Source organism: Ictalurus furcatus, chromosome 28, assembly GCF_023375685.1.
Source record: "Ictalurus furcatus strain D&B chromosome 28, Billie_1.0, whole genome shotgun sequence".
In the NCBI taxonomy this organism is placed as follows: Eukaryota; Metazoa; Chordata; class Actinopteri; order Siluriformes; family Ictaluridae; genus Ictalurus; species Ictalurus furcatus.
Window position 1 is genome coordinate 15655686 of NC_071282.1, and position 18019 is coordinate 15673704.

Below are 18019 nucleotides of genomic sequence, written 5' to 3' on the forward strand. Positions count from 1 at the left end.
TCTCTGCACATGGAAATTCCCGAAATCTGCGGGAATCCCACACGTGCAATAAATAGTTTGTTAATAGTATCAAATTTGCATTTCTTTGCATGGTGTATTTCTGTAATTGAGGACGTTGTTATTATTAGAATGGAAATCCCTTGTTGTTTCTAAGGCTCAGTGCTGGAGGTCCAGCTCTTGGGGTACACACGTCCCTGTTCATGGCTACTTTCTCTCTCCCTTGACCTTCGCACTTATCTGTGAGGCCCAGAGCAGGACAGGAGGACAAACAGCCGCCGGCTCAATACGTCCCCGAGCGCGCCTCGCTAGCTCTATTGACAAATCGTGTCTGCGTGGACAGGATGCCAGCTGCATTGTCTCGCGGCGGCAGAACAGTGCAGCACAGGATTTCCTGTCTTTTCTGTCTGCCTGAAACCCACCCTCCCTTCTTTCTGCACCATGACTGCACGCACGCCGAAGACGTGAATCACCAAAGCACTTTTTCTTTTTCTTTTTTTTCTGAATTACTAACCTGTCCTTTTATCGTATTTACTTCCTCCCGTTCTCACACACATGCTTCTTCTACATCGCTCTGAACTTCCAGGAAAGGACGGCTGGCACAAGAGAGAGGGGGCGGGGTCAGCTGACTATCCCCCTCCAATCAGATAAGTCCTGATGTAAGTGTTAAGCAGCTGCTAAGATAGGATTGGCGTGCCTGGAGGACTTGTGTTCCAGTAGCGCAGGCAGTGAGTGCAGGATGGCTCGCTGAGAGACCGAGCGAATGTCTGGGTCTGTCTGTGTGTGTGTGTGTGTGAGAAGGAGAAAGAGAGAGAGAGGACGAGCTTAGTTTCTTCTCTCCAGCATGGACGAGTCCAGTATTCTGAGGAGACGAGGGCTACAGGTAGGAGATGTTAAACTCTCTCTGTGTGTGTGTGTGTGTGTGTGTGAATATGCATGGGACTGTGTGATCCTCAGCCTGGAGTTTTCACAGCTTTCCCGTTAACACTTGGAGGTGCTGCGTGAATAGTAATCCCGTCGTGCCGTGAGCTGGTGGGTTGATGGAGTTGCAGAACAGAAAGAGATACAGGAAAAAGAAGAAACATGCAAAGCACTCTGTAGATTTCCGTTCCTGCATCTCTGGATAGCCTAAGACCTTTAAAAACGTATTATTATTATTTTAAAAAAGAAAAAAAAAACCCAACTTTCTCAACTTGACTAATACGAACGAAGGTATGCGGTTCTTACATCGCGATATTTGCTGTTGTATTGAGTCTAACTCTACTACAGGGTTCTTGCAGGAGTGTGTAGAAGCCTGGGAAGGTATTGCATTTAAGGGCAAATTTACAAGATGGAAATGTGGGAAAGGATTTTTCGGAAAAAACCCCCAACATGATATAAAAAAGGTCAAGAAAGGAGTACATCCATGTACTGAGGCTTTACTCCTCATCCTGCTACGTTTAACCCAACGTTCATGTAGCGTACTTTCTATTCATGGGATAGGCCATAAAGCGTTTGTTTGGAATTTGCTCAATATGAAGAACACCAGAGCACATCTGTCCTCACATCAGCTTGTGAATTGGACAAACTTTATCGCAGGATTTGCAGATCCTGCCCAGGAATATTGCTTACCTATTAGGCAGCGTTGTCGTCTCCGTACCAGCGATATCATGTCTGATGAATATCACGATCACCGCTCGATGTCGCTTGATGGATGACGAGAATGGTCACATTTCAAAATCAGGCCGTACAGGATTTCGCAGATTTTTAAAAAAAAAAAACAAAAAAAATAATTTTATTGTGATTGTCGCGAACAAAAATGCTCGATTTCGCTTTGTCTTTTTCGAAAGTTTGCGATGAAACTTGCGGAATAAATTATTATTCGTTTTTTTTTTTTTTTTAGAAAACAATTTGAATCGGCGAAATCGCAACGGCACGGAATTGTTTCGTACGCCCTTACACGGTGATGTTTGTTGGTAAACGAGATCTTTTTTTTGCTGTACTCGTGTTCAGCGCACGCGAATCGAAGAGGGCTTTGGCGGAGAGGGCGTCGTCACGACGCGTCACGTGATGCGTCTCGGAACAAATCTGCGGAAAATCTGAGGTAATTTTGAAAAATTCGTAGCTCCACCGAATATCGCGGAGTCCGCTCGATTTTGCGTTCATGTCCCCGATCGCAAAATCGCGGAATCCTGGACGGACTGGAAAATGGCTGCTGCCTTTATTTGTGTCACGCGACATTGACGTTAGGGGAAAATACCGTATCGTGCCTGGGGGCTTGAAGACGTTTTCATGATGGACAATATTTAGGTTTGCTATAATATGGTATGGTGAACATGTTTTCATTTATTATTTAACAAACATAAACGCCCATGCCTTAGAAAAAGAGTAGTCTCACATATTGATACTATATTGGTACCATATTGGTACTGTATTGATACTATATTGGTACTATAGTGATACTGTATTGATACTATATTGGTACTATAGTGATTCTATGTTGGTACTATATTGATACCATATTGGTACTGTATTGATACTATATTGGTACTATAGTGATTCTATATTGGTACTATGTTGGTACTATAGTGATACTGTATTGGTACCATGTTGATAATATATTGGTACCATATTGATACTCTATTGGTACTGTATTGATACTATATTGATACTGTATCGGTACTATATTGATACTATATTGGTACTGTATTTGTACTATATTTATACTGTATTGGTACCATATTGGTACTGTATTGATACTATATTGTTACTATATTGGTACCATGTTGATAGTATATTGGCACCATATTGATACCATATTGGTACTATATTGATACTCTATCTGTACTATATTGATTCTATATTGGTACTATATTGACACCATATTGATACTATATTAGTACCATATCGGTACTATATTGGTACTATATTGTCATATTGCTCAGCTCTGAGGTTTTGACTGACAGAACTGTTGCTCTAGGAGAACGGTACAGATAACAAGCGTTCAGCGTTATTGACCGAATGCCACTTTTTTAGTCACCGGAGCCTTTTTTTTATTCCTTTGTTGTTGTTTTTTGTGTCTTAAACACAAAGGTAATAAAGGTAGAAATGATACTAGTGTCTCTTGTCACTAGAAACTAGTGACAAGAGAAGATCCCCCCCTTCCCCATTTTTTCCTCAGTGATGCGACAGGAACTGCATACCATTCCCAGCGCCACAGCTTTTCTTTCCTGTGCATTAACCTACATGTACAGTAGGAGATGAGCCGTAACACAGCAGCCTTCTGGTGACTGTCTCCCCTCTCTTACGACCACAGCAACTTCCTGTACACCCTGGCGGTTAGCATGTCGCGCTCCTGGTGTGAAGCTACATCAGAGACGTTTCGTCCTTCACTGCCTCGTCCCGGTACTTTTAGAGCGAGAGCTTTAAATAAATCTCCCATGCATGGATCGGCTAAAGGAATATGAGATCGCTACAGAACATAAAACATTTGTGATTTGATTTGTTTTTTTGTTTTTTTTGAACACAGCTGCTTGAGTACAGATTTGAAACAGCAACAAGCATCAAACAAAGCATTCGCTCGTAACACCTTTTATACATTTTATTCATTTTACTTTTATCTCAATGATTATTATTATTATTATTTTTCGCTTATTAACGTTTGGGTTTATCGCAGCGTGCGATTCAAAAGGCGTAACGTTCCTCGGGTGCTTATTAATCTCGGCTTTCTTTTCGTCGAACTTAAAAGCATTAAAAAAAAAAGCAAAGATTTATACTGCTTTTTTAAAAATGTATTTAGCTAGATTTTGAATTTTATAGGCAACCCTCTCTAATAATGAATTCGAAATGATTTCCTCTTCATCTAATGCGCTCAGTAGGTAGCGTAGCACCCGATAGAAGTTCTAATCCGAACCGTTCCTGAAATGGAGAACATTTATAGTGTGGTTCTACTGTTAAGGGTTCTTCCAATGGGACAAAGCGTCTGAGCACTTCATTTGCATAATTAATAATGAATGCATATGTTATGGTAAAAAAATTTTTTTAAGGATTTTCGGTTTAGACCCACGAACACTTTCGATGTCAGAGTTGCGATATGTTCTGGACTTACGTGTCTCTCGTACTTAACGTTAACATCGTGAGATAGGAGACACGCTCCTTCTTATGACAGGCCATGCAGATGTTCTTGCATGATGTTTATAGCAGTAGTGCAGTGTAGAAGCTCGGATATACAAAACAACTTCCTCTGTTTCGATGTGCTTTGAGTCAGATGTGTGGTTGGTGAACTGCATATCAGCACATATCTCTCTCTCTCTGTGTGTTTGTGTGTGTGTGTGTGTAAGTGTGTAAGCTTGTTCCACTCCTTAATTTCACCACTATGCAGGAAATGAGTGGGTGACACTGTCGCGTTTAGAAATGGCATGATGCTCGTTCCAGTGTGGAGTGAGTACGTGACCGCATATGTCAAGGTGCTGTTGGAAAATCTGAGCTGAGCTTTGCTTTGCTAATTGCACAAGCTGTGATGAGGTTTCGCATGCTTTTATTTTTTGTTGTTTCATTTTGGGTTTTTTCACACTACGCTGAACTGAAAGCAAACAAGATCAGTGCTTTCATAACTAAGCGAAGCGTCTGTGTTACGGATTGTCTCCATTCAGCCCCGCCGTAGTAAGTTGTGTGCATTCATAGACATTTGAAGAGGAAATAAGAAGGAAATCGATTCTTTTCAATGAATCAGATTTGTTTCTTGGAACAGTTCTGCATTTACGCATAGAACAAAAATGTCTGACGTCATACGCATAAGCGAGTATTCGAGTTTCAGTTACTTAAGTGTTTTAAAGCGTTTTGATATTAATAAGTGAACATTAGCATTAACAGTTTGGAGTAAAACGCTGTTATGGGAAAATAATCAACAATGGGATGATGTGACGTGGCCATTACGGAGCCTGAATCATGTATTGAAGTGTTTTTATTCTTCTTAGCCCTATAACGATTTGTGAATTAGTACAATTTTTATTTATTTAACACACCTGCTCCCCATTCACACCTGAGACCTTGTAACACTGACAAGTCACATGACACCGGGGAGGGAAAATGGCTAATTGGGCCCAATTTGGACATTTTCATTAGGGGTGTACTCACTTTTGTTGCCAGCGGTTTAGACATTAATGGCTGTGTGTTGAGTTATTTTGAGGGGACAGCAAATTTACACTGTTATACAAGCTGTACACTCACTACTTTACATTGTAGCAAAGTGTCATTTCCTTAGTGTTGTCACATGAAAAGATATAATCAAATATTTACAAAAATGTGAGGGGTGTACTCACATATTATGTATATATATTCATCTATATGTTTGTGTGTGTGTGTGTGTATGTATGTATATATATGTATATATTTGTATGTATATATATATATATATATATATATATATATATATATATATATATATATATATATATATATATGTATGTGTGTGTGTATATATATATATATATATATATATATATATGTATATATATAATTTGTATATATGTATGTATATATATATTTGTATATATGTATGTATATACATACATATATATTTGTATATATATGTGTGTGTGTGTGTATATATATATGTATATATATATATATATATATGTGTGTGTGTGTGAGTATATACATACATATATGTGTGTGTGTATATATATATATATGTGCATATACACACACACACACACACACACACACACATATATATATATATATATATGTGTGTGTATATGTGTGTGTGTATATATATAAATGATGTAGGCCACTAAATATTTAAAAAAAAAAAATGCATGAAAATCCATTTATAAGCACATTGGCTCCTTGAATACAAATCAAATTGAATCATGAGGTGCCTGGAAACTCACACTCCTACCATGAACTGATTGAAACCCTGCAAGCTCGGTTAAAATCTTATTGAAACGGGCGACAGTTAATGTGTCCTGTGATTAAACTGAATAAACAGAAGTGCCCCTGTATTAGCTTTGCAATTACAGTTGCAGTAACAGGGTCTCCTGAGACCCTCGCCCTGTGCTGGCGTCGGTGCATTTAGATTCAAATCACATGTATCCAAACAGAGGTGAAAAAACACCTTGTAATTAAGTGTGAACATGAAATTGCTTTCTGTTTGAGTTTTTTTTTCTCTCTCTCTCTCATTTTCTTTTCTTCCATTCCTCATATTGTTAATAACTCTGCCAGCAAGCACGAGATGCACTTATGAAGGAGAAACCTGTCAAGTCGTGCAGTTTACGTTCATCTACTGTATATACATGATGTACAGCAATGGCTGACTATTCAGTAGCGGTTCAATAGCGCTGATTGAGGTCTAACGAAAGCAGTGAGCCCGTACGGAGAGAGGAATCAGTTCTAATTTATCATCTATATCAACAAAGTCCATTCATCAGTTATTGTGTGTTTTTGCTGTGTTCACATGCTGTAAGTGAAGGGCTGTATGCAGACTTCATGGTATACTCCTGTTATCTCCCAGTAAAAGACTCTAATCTTTCATAGTGTGAGTTTCTCCTTTAGAGTGTAGCAGTGTGTTAGCTATATTTGTATGCGCCTCATGTCATGCTCTGGATATCTGCTTGGTTGGCACAGGGGTTGTCTTGCGGTGAGAATTTCAGTCCTTAGCCCAGTACACGCACACACACTCATACAAGCACACGCTATGAGACTATCTGTATGTGCTTAGTGCTCAAATATCAGTGTCTGTATTCAGATTTAAACCTGAAGTGGGTGTGGCTTACACCGGAACCCTTCCACTATTCCTCTCGAAGCACCCTGGAAGGAAACCCAGTCAGTTCCTCAGCCTCGGATATATCAGTCAAGTTGGTCTCAACTAGAGATGAGCATGGGACTCTGTGTTTTGTTTCTGTCCCCCCCAGTTATTAGTTTAGTATATAGTGTAGTACGTGGTATTTTCCAGCAAATCTAGATGGTTCTATCCCCCCTCCCACAAATAAACAAACTACAGAGTCTCCCAAAATCCAGGACCACGTCGGTTGTGCCTTCGCCATTGGACATTTGTGGACGTCCACTTCTCGGTCGGTCCGCAACACTTCCTGTGTTTTTGAATTTGTTAATAAGTTTGGCAATAGTGTCGTGTGTATGTTATGTGCTTGCCACGTTCCATGTTAAAGTCCATCTCAACCTTGCGACAGCTTCCTGATCCATCCATGAGAACGATTTCAATACGTTCTTCTTTTGTCAAAGGCGGTTCTTAAAGGCTATCTGAAAAAAATATACGTATATATAAAGCAAATCTACGTATGGAGACTTTTGTGACACCCTGTAGTGTGTAGTGCGTAATATTCTGTTGCACCTTGAAGGATCCCAGTCTCGATTCACACGTCAAGTCTCAACCAGATGCTTTCTGAACCTTTCTGGCAAGTTTTCTAAAAAAAAAATCAAATAAAATTAAAATTGTTTTAAAAATATGAATAGGGAACCACTCTTTCCAATTGTGGAGATCAGAAAACACAACACACCGACTCTCGAGGAGGAAGATCACATCGGGTTCCGCTTCCGTCAGCCAAGAACTGGAATCGGAGCCTATCGAGAGCACAGGCTCACCAAAACTGCTCAATTGAAAACTGGAAAAAGATTCGATGATGTTTTCCGAACTTCAACTGTGCAGTTTAGGTGAGTCTGTGCCCTCTGTAGCCTCAGATTCCTGATCTTGTTTGAACCAAATGTATATCTATATATCATTTTAATACCTTGTGCGATTATAATACTGAATTCATCTAAATTACTTAATGTTGTTTTTTTCTTTCTCTGTGATCGAATGCCTTCTACTAAAGGTTTCTCTATTGTCCTTCGGGTTGTGTAAGGGTTCTTAGCTTCCTAAAGACTTTCTACTTGGATCCCTCTCTGACGGGGAAACTGAAGACTTTTAATGGTTCCAGTAAAGGAAGAAGCAAAGAGAGTAGCAGCACTTATTTCCAGATTTATTCCCTCTTTGCTGTTATAATAACCCTCCACTCTTCTGGGGAGGCTTTCCTCTAGATTTTGGAGCGTGGCTGTGGGGATTTGTGCTCATTCAGCCACAAGAACGTTATTAGAAGAAGCCTTTTATTTGTCACATATACATTACAGCAATTCTTTTCTTCAAATCCCAGCTTGTAAGGAAGTTGGGGTCAGAGCGCAGGGTTAGCAATGATACGGCGCCCCCTGGAGCAGAGAGCGTTAAGCGCCTTGCTCAAGGGCCCAACAGTGGCAGCTTCTGATCAGTAATCAAGAACCTTAACTGTTGAGCCACCACTGCGCTAAATTAGTGAGGTCGGGCACTGATGTTTGGTGAGGAGGTCTGGGGGGCAGTCGGCGTTCCAGTTCGTCCAAAGGTGCTCAGTCGGGTTGAGGTCAGAGCTCTGTGCAGGACACATGAGGTCTTCCACGCCAACCTTGGCAAACCATGTCTTCATGGAGCTCGCTTTGTGCGCAGAAGCATCGTCATGATGAAACAGGTTTCGGTCCCTTAGTTCCAGTGAAGGGAAATTGTAATGCTACAGCATACAAAGACATTCTGTTTAACAATTGTTTGGTTAAGACCCACTTTTGGCCAGAATGAAGTATCTAGGATTAGCTTGGTAGTTTAAGGCTGATTGCAGATTAGTGCAAAGGAAGCTGTTGTTTCTGTTCAGGATTATGATGATATCATTGTATGCTGGATTTAAAAACCCCCCGAATGTGTTCATCTGTTATCGCCAGCTACCCAAACATTTTGGCGTCGTGACATCATTTAATTAGGGTGATAAAGGAACATGGCTTGACCTTTTCCAGGCAGAAATGTCATAGTCTCCGAGACGGTGAAGCGTCCCGCTGTAAGTCGCTGTGATCCTGCCGTGTCATGAGCATCCATAACCGATTCCCTTCACAGACTCTAGGAATGTGTACTAGACACTAGAGTTGTCTACAGTGTTGTCGATGCGTACAAAATAAATCAAAATCTCAACCATTCTTTAGTTCTTCAAGCCTTTGGAAATGAACATATCCCCCCCCCCCCCCGTGTAATTTTCTGTCTTTTGTGCGAGTTCATACAAAGAGAGACAGAAGAGACATCATGGTGCTTTTTCCTCTCTGTCTCTCATCACTTTGATAGCAAAAGCAAAAAAGGAAAAGCTGGTCGCAATTACAACGTCGAGAAGAAAGGACGCGGAGAAAAACGGCGTGTGTTTCCATCCTGACATGAATCAAGACCGTGTGCTGTAATATAATGTCCCGAAAAGCAGCACAGTTTCTCATTTCTTTTATTTGGGTTTCTCCCAGGATTCCCATTTGAAATCGGACCTTTCAATTGCATCAGTAATACTCGGACTAATCTACATTTGGCCTGAGATAGCGATCATGGAAGTTATGTCATCAGTTTTATCAGTCGGATGTCTTTATCTCTTTATAATAACCATGAATTGAGAGACAGTGAAGTGGACAAATGCCTGTTGAGTAGCTTTGAAATACACTTTGGCCTTTTAATGGCCCAAGTGTATTCCTGGGGGCTGTGCTATCGTTCCGTCTCTTTGCCGCTCTTGGGGGAAATAAAAGACTGTAGAAAATGAGGGGAAGGTGACGTATAGCTCAGTTTCCCACCGCAGAGAGAATTCACACTTTCACCCATCTGACAAATCCTCGATATAATCAGGTGTTTTGCTTTTCAATGCTTGGACTCTGAGAAACTTAGACAGTTTTTTATCATCTTAGCTGAAGGGTCCCATAAATTGCCTACACGGTGTAACAAATCACAGTCGATCCATTTGTGTAGGATTATACATAATTGTTGTCATTACATACATATTATATCATAGGTTAATTATAATTATTTGAGCTGATCGCGAGTGTTTGAGCCGATTGTGAGTATTTGAGCTGATCGCGAGTATATGAGCGAGTATTTGAGCTGATTGCGAGTATTTGAGCAAGTATTTGAGCTGATCGCGAGTATTTGAGCAAGTATTTGCGCTGATCGCGAGTATTTGAGCTGATCGCGAGTATATGAGCAAGTAATTGAGCTGATCACGAGTATTTGAGCTGATCGTGAGTATATGAGCTGATCGCGAGTATTTGAGCTGATCGCGAGTATATGAGCAAGTAATTGAGCTGATCGCGAGTATTTGAGCTGATCGTGAGTATATGAGCTGATCGCAAGTATTTGAGCTGATCGCGAGTATTTGAGCGAGTATTTGAGCTGATCGCAAGTATTTGAGCTGATCGCGATTCCTTGAGCTGATCACGATTCTTTGAGCTGATCATATTTATATGGACGGACTGCGATTATTTGAGCTGATCATGTTTATATGGAAGGAATGCGATTATTTGAGCTGATCATATTTATATGAACTCTGTGATTATTTGAGCTGATCGTATTTATATGAACTCTTTGTGATTATTTGAGCTGATCGTATTTATATGAACTCTTTGCGATTATTTGAGTTGATCATATTTATATGAACTCTGTGATTATTTGAGCTGATCGTATTTATATGAACTCTTTGCGATTATTTGAGTTGATCATATTTATATGAACTCTGTGATTATTTGAGCTGATCGTATTTATATGAACTCTTTGCGATTATTTGAGCTGATCATATTTATATGAACTCTGTGATTATTTGAGCTGATCGTATTTATATGAACTCTTTGCGATTATTTGAGCTGATCATATTTATATGAACTCTTTGCGATTATTTGAGCTGATCATATTTATATGAACTCTGTGATTATTTGAGCTGATCGTATTTATATGAACGGATTGCGATTATTTGAGCTGAATGCAGTATTTTGTATATTTAACCTATGCACTAAACACCTAACACACAAGAATCTCAAAATTTCAGTTTTGGCTTTATTGTTTTTTTCTCTTTTTCTTCTTTTTAAATTCTGTTCACTTGTTGTCTCCCGTGTCTTACTATTAAAATCACTTTTTAAAATGTCCACTATATAAAATTTGTTAATTTATACGAAACGAGTCCATCACTTCCCATTCTGAATGATTTCTGTTTTAACGAGCCAGCAGTCTGGCACTTCCCTGATAGCTTTGTGTTGGCAGCAGAAGGACACAAAGGTCTTATCAGTCATCTTAATGTAGACATGACTACCCCCTGCCCACAGGGTCAAAGCTCTGTCCTTGGGGGCATTTCTCACAAATGGAAGAAGCCGTCTATACACTGATGCTGGTCTGTTCTCTATCTTACAGCAGTCTAGGCTAATAATTGAAGCAGCTCATAGGGAGATCATGCAAGTCAGCACTTTGCTAGAATGAGGCTGATGCACATTTAATCGTGCATTAAAACACAGCAGCTTGGCTTGTTAACTAGCAAGGGGTCGTCATTAGAAGCATGTCTCAGGGCTGCTCATGTTGGTTAGTCTGTCGTTTTGTAGGTTAGCACAGATTTTAAGTGTGTCAGTATGGAACAAATACACTATTCAGTATTCAATTCGTTTACCGTTTGTTCAAATCATGCATTTATTGATGCTCACTTTGATGATGATCCCTTTCTAGTTTCTAAACAGGCAGAGCTGTTTAATACCTGATTAAATGCAATAAGATGCATCAAAAAAAAAATGGATTCAAATACAATACGAACACTAAGGTGCATATGGTAGGCTGTATGTAAATGAAAACCAAATCCCAGGCTGTCTTTGAAGTCTGAATTTCAAGACTTCAAAAACACTTTCGAATGTTATTTTTTTTTTTCTTCAAATGGCAGAAACGGGCTTCCCGAGTCTGAAGTTTTTTTTGATAATTACGACCGATCGTAGAAAATAAAAATGGATATCCGGCAAAAGACATTTGAAAGACGACGGGTCCAGGCGAAAACTAGATATCTGTGATCTCTTTGCAGTCGTTTACAATTAAAGACTCGCTCGAATAAGGCGACGTAATGAAAAGGGACGTATTGTTACCGTAAGAACGATTTGACCAAGAGCAGTTCATGGACAGTCATCTTGGTTCTAATATATTTTTACCATCACTGTGCAGGTCCTCCTCTCCTCTTTCGAACAGCCTTGTTTTCACCTGCAGCTCAGAATATATACCAAAAAGATAAATCACTATGTAAGTGTCAGTGGCCACTCGCATAGCTCGACTGGATCGCTTTGCTTTGAATTATTTAAAAAAAAAAAAAAAAAAAAAGGTGGCTGAGATTTGAGAATTATTTCTTGTGTGGCTCCTCACACACATCCGTTCTCCTCTGCTTCCGAGACCCCGAGGTGATATGCTCTCATCTGCCAGTCTTTATTTATTATTTGCAGTTAAGCATCACATGAATCGAGTAAAGACGTCGATGTACCTTCCCCACCCGTTTTAACGAATCCCTTCCCACTCCTCATCACCTTCTCCGTTCTGACTTTCCAAAACAGCAGGATGGGAAGCCAATCCCAGGCAAGCCTGATGTATTCCCATCATTCAGCGGGTTTATTGGGTCATTTGGTCTTGGCTGTAAATGGAGATTGAGCTTCGGGCCTGGCGTGTTGTAGTATTAGGCTGAGTAATCGCACTGGAGGGAGAGCGCCAAACAGCTCGACGTTCATTCAGGGCTTCATTTGTCTCATCACAGATTCACAGCATCGTTTCTATTGTTCTGTTGATGTGTTGCAGAACTGGTATGTGCTGTTAATGTACCATATACCGCTTGGTAAGATTTAACCTGAACGCAGCGTTCGTAGCGACACCTCCGTAAGCCCTTAATGACCGCTGACGTGAACCTTCATAAACGTTCATAATGGGTTAATCCAACAGGTGTGAGATGTCATCAAAGCTAGCTTTTGATTTCAGTTTGATATCAAGTCAACATCACCCGAGTCTTGTTGACGTAATGTTGTTATAACATTTTACGGGCTGACTTGCATTACAACGCTATGTCTGCTGTCTTAGTAATGTCACCATAGAGTAGCATGCTGAGTGAAGTTAATAGGAAACGTTGAAGAATGACCAAAATATTCTGTGAAGCATCCTTTGATTATCGATACTTGGTAAAACATCATGAATAGCTGCTTTGTAATATGTTATAACTGTATCACGTAGTGAAGATATTAACTCTGACAATCGTTACATTGTTTATTAATATGTATGCAAATGTTATGACAGCAGTAATCTAATTATCGACCTTACTCCGAGTAAGACAATATTGTGATTAAGGTGTTTACATGAGTCGCTTTTAGAATACTCCTGTCATGTTCCCGTTTTACGTGTTATAGAACATAGTTCGATTAACAGCACACGTCATTACGTCACCGTGCCACGCCGTCAGACGTCCCTCCAGAATTTCACGTATCGACATACAGTTCGTCTTCGTTATGGGACTGAATACAGTTTTGGGTGTTTTTATTTATTTTTTAATTTTTTTTTTTTACGGACGCTTCAAGTGCGGTTAATTACTTGTCATGCTATACGTTCTAATAGACGACTGCTTGAAGCCGTGGCCTGCGTCCCAAACCGCGTACTTGCCGTCTATATAGTAGCCGAGATACATGTATTTTTCCCCACTACAGGCCTATAGTAGGCAAGTATGCGGTTCGGGACGCAGCCGTGCTCTCTTGTTTGCCGTAAAATGTTGAGCGCTGCCGTGTGTGTACGTGTCCTGTCGCAAAACGCGGTGAAAACTCTCACACGACGTTAATCGTGTGAATAAGGTGTGTACATGTCTGTAATACACGTTGATAATGCGACTAAAACAGGAAGACTCCACCTGTCTTAATTCCATTTGTGTTTACTCCGAGTATGACCTTAATCGGATTAAGGTAATTAAAAATTGCTGTTTACGTGCTAGTTTCTTAATCAGAGTGTTGTCTTAATTTGGTTAAGAGTGGATTATTGTTGTCCATGTAAACGTACTGTGTGTCATGACAGAGTTGTGTATATTTTCTCTGAGGCTTCGGTGGTTCATACTTCTGCTCATAACATTCTTACAAACGCCATTGATTAAGTTTTCGTAATGCCGTTATGACAGCATTATGTATATTTCCTTTGATGTTATTACTGACTTCTTGATATTTTCACTGACCCTGAGCATGACGGAATATTTGATCGGACACATCATAAATAAATTCGCTAAGCTAAATCGGTTGTTATGACCTTGTAATGTCACTTGACTCGGTCAGGAGTGTTATGTTAGCTTAACCCTAACATTGACGAACACAGCATTTCAGAAAAGTCGATGCCAGGTGGAATAAGCCATCATAAATTTGATATATAAACACAGGTGTACATCCGATGTCGTTAAAGGCCTATGTAGTCGACGTGTCAAATTACGAATGCTGCCCATAAGTACAGTGTTTCTTCACATATGTTTAAAGGCAACATTTTCTATTTATAAATCTTCTAATGCAAAGTCAGTTGTTATGACGGTATAATGTCACTTGACTCGGGCAACAACAAAAACGACAAAGGTATTCGTTATGAAGCCTGACGCCTGTTGGATAAGCCATCACGTTATTATGTCAGTAGTAATACAAGGCTTATGTAGTCGTCATATTGCCTTATGACCTTCTAAAGTCACTTGACTTGGCAATTTGTCACCAGAATTGACAGTCAGTCTAAGGAAGCTAATACCTGATGGAATATTATTATTATTATTATTATTATTATTATTATTAAGTCTCGATGTAGGTTTGGCAATTGTTATGAAAGGCCTGTGTAGTTGTCACATCACCTGTACTGCTCTTTCACACACACAAGGCCAAGTTTGTAATAGTGCAGTATTCGTGACTAGTAAAGTCAAACCTGTTCGAGTCGTTCGTTCAGTCTCGATGTTTTCGCTCCGTCACAGAGGCTGGATGTTTATTCACGTTAAGCTTCCCTGCTCGAGCCTGTTCTCTCGATCGCACCGTCTCACCCTCCATCTTGCTGCGCTCTTCCACTCGTTCTGTCTCATTACATTTAAATTGTACTAGTCTGCTCACTGCACTGTTGTGTTATGGCACCATATGGAGTCACTGGAGGTAGAACGCATGCATCAGGACTTTTTCAGTGCTTGTTAGAAACTGTAGCAGCACGCAGGAGTGTTACACTTTCACACTAAACACTCGCTCCAGGAACATTTGGGTAAAACTGATACTCCATCTGCTTCTTATTCTGTCTCTTTTACTTCTTTTTATTTATTTATTTATCTATTTATTTATTCTTTACAGTTTATTTCTGTGGCCGTCAGTCGATTTTTAGAATGGTGATGAAATTGAGATGCCTGTTATCTAATATTCCCTGTCATGTAGAGCATCTCTTTTGGTTATGTGATATATTCGTCAGTGCATAATTTAACAGCTTTCCACATTTCCTATTGCCTCAAGAGACGGTTGGTTGAACGTTATAAGAAAGAAGATGACCCAATCAGTTTGTTGATGCTGCTTTGTGAATTTATTACAAAAGCGCCCTCTGCTGGTGATTTATAAAAATGACATTTCAATCTATATATAGAAAGAAGTTGAAAAGAAAAAATGCTCATGGTATGACTTGTTGAGTTCATTATTCATATTGACTTGTGTCTTTCTCTCTCTCTCTCTTTTTTAAAACCTAGAGTGCTGGGAAAATGGGTCATCTCATTGAAGCAGTGAGCCAGAATGCTGAAGTCATAGCAGGCTGTGAAAAGCCAGATTAGTGATGTGCGAGTGTGTCTAGGCTGTATTCACGGTTAGAGCTCAGGGTTAAGAAGCTAGCTCATTGTAATGATTCAGGTCAGCGTGTCTCTCCATTGAGACAAGCCAGAATTAGGGAACTTCCCACGCTTTCAACATCCCACTAAGGCAAAGCTGGCGAAAAACGACCTGAACGTTGTAAATGGTTAACCGCACTTCCTTTAATGCTCCTTAAACGTGCTTGAAGTGTGGAATAATCATACGTTTCAACTCAAAGCCTTCTGTTTTCCTCTCTTTTACAGAAGGAGCTCAGTTTGCCCAGGAGAGGGAGCTTGTAAGTAAACATTCTTATTGATTTCTAGAGCTTGTTATGCCACATCCGTAAACCAGGTTATATGCGGTTCATGCTCACAGTGTGTTTCGTACAAACATCATACTGACACAATGGTTTATTTCATATCGTTATACTGTGTAAATGTTTAGTTTTTTTTTCTACATTAGTTACATTACCAGATCTACATTTTGACTGTTATTGTGAAATGCACTGTAATTTTTTACTACTAATGACATATGATGCATTTTAAGAAGTACTATTATGTACAATTTCAGAGCCCGGTTTGCTCAGTTGGTAGAGCATGGGACTCTTGATCTCCGGATCAGGGGTTTGAGACCCATGCCGGGGTGAACCCCAGACACTGGGGGTGCATTGACTAGCGCACTCGGTGCCGGTTCAAAGCCCGGATAAATGTTGAAGGGTTGCGTTAGAAAGGGCATCCGGTGTAAAACCTGTGCCAAATCGATATGCAGACAATGGAATTTGATTCGCTGTGGCGACCCCTAATGGAAGCAGCCGAAACAACAACAACAACGACAACTATTAAATACAGTTTCTGTAAATAGACCTAAGTTTGTTTTTTCTCGGTAGGCCACAAAATAGTCTTGTATCACTATATATACAGCCATAAATTAAATGTAGCTAAAAGATGTTTTAATGTGGGAAAACCACAGACCTGGCAACCCCGATGGTGAACATAGCTCCAAAACTGATTTTCACGATTTTCTGGGATTATGAATGACATTTCTAGACCCAGGTCCTCAGCTGTATGGAAATAACTTAAATAACACTAATTACAAGAAAGACAGAACTTTTGAATCATTTTTGAGTTTCTTGACAGATGGGCTTTTCTGTTTGTCCTTCATCACGTCTGGTTTAATTGGCATCCTACAGATACGGTTGTGCCTGTTTGCTTTCAGTTATTTCTAGCATTTTATATGGAATATTTCGAAAACTTCAAAGAGAATGTGTTCAGATTTATTCAGATTTTGTCGGTGTGAATATTCAAGTACTCCTGAACATGTCATTCTATGTAGTTAAAAATAACATATGTACCAAAATTCGTTCTTTTATTGTTGTTGTTTTTTTTTAACGTCGAATGACTAAAATGACTTTGGCGAATCAATTTCACTTCATTAAAAAGCACTTTGAAAGCATGCTATGACTGGCATTGGTAATTTAGCTAGTCAGCTGATTAGCGGCTATTAAAGTAGCCTGATTTTTCAGACGAGTGGTATTTCACTATCTGAGTCTTAATTAGCCTTGCCATATTCTCAGTGATTTATATAAACATAGCTAAACATGTAAAAAATATAACATTACCATAAGACTCATCACTAACGATAGCTGCTAAGCTAGCGGTAGTAAACTAGCTTACATTTTTTTTGCCAGGTCAAGTATCTTATCTTGGTTTCAATCATATTCCCAGTGAATTATTTCACAGCTGGAAAACATGTCAAAATAAACCATAACAACGATCACTAAGTGAGTTGCCTTAGCTAGCGCTGCTAATTTGTAGTAAACTAGCGCACGTTTTTCACAGGTTGACATGAGGGAGATTTTTGCATCTAACTCTCACTGTGTGTCATGTTTCTTACTATTTTGTTATTACTAACACTAGAGTAGGATAGCTAACAGGCCTGCTAGGTTATCATGTGACTTCTGAGGTAAAAGTTTCTGAAAAATGGGTCGGTTTGAATTGTGTTCGCTAACTTGACACGAACACATTACGAGAATGTTCTCCGAATCAGCCTTTCAACTCCTCAGTCGTTTAAAAAAAAAGATCACAGTTTTTGAGTTCAAGAGTGATTTAAACAGTTTGTTTACATTTTCCAGCCATGCATCGATCCATTTTCTATACCCCTTATCATACAGGGTCGTGGGGAACCTGAAGCCTATCCCAGGGAGCGTGGGGCACAAGACGGGGTACACCCAATCCATCGCAGGGTACAATCACATACACATTCACACACCATTCATACACTACGGGCACTTTGGACACGCCAATCAGCCTACCATGCATGTCTTTGGACTGGGGGAGGAAACCGGAGTACCCGGAGGAAACCCCAGCAGCACCGGGAGAACATGCAAACTCCGCACATACAGGAAGCGGCGGGA

General features: G+C 39.8%; 1 protein-coding gene across 5 annotated transcripts in view; it reads left to right on the plus strand.

Moving 5' to 3' along the window:
* Positions 1-18019, plus strand: part of mast4 (microtubule associated serine/threonine kinase family member 4) — a 97654-nt gene that overhangs the window by 36286 nt on the left and 43349 nt on the right. For 2 of the 5 annotated variants that reach the window (XM_053618530.1, XM_053618537.1), the window contains exon 4: positions 15870-15901. In XM_053618530.1, the coding sequence (XP_053474505.1) occupies positions 15870-15901 (32 nt within the window). Of the gene's footprint in view, positions 1-79; positions 881-15869; positions 15902-17776; positions 17849-18019 lie in introns of those variants that run through there. The other 3 variants (XM_053618531.1, XM_053618529.1, XM_053618533.1) reach the window with 3 other exon arrangements.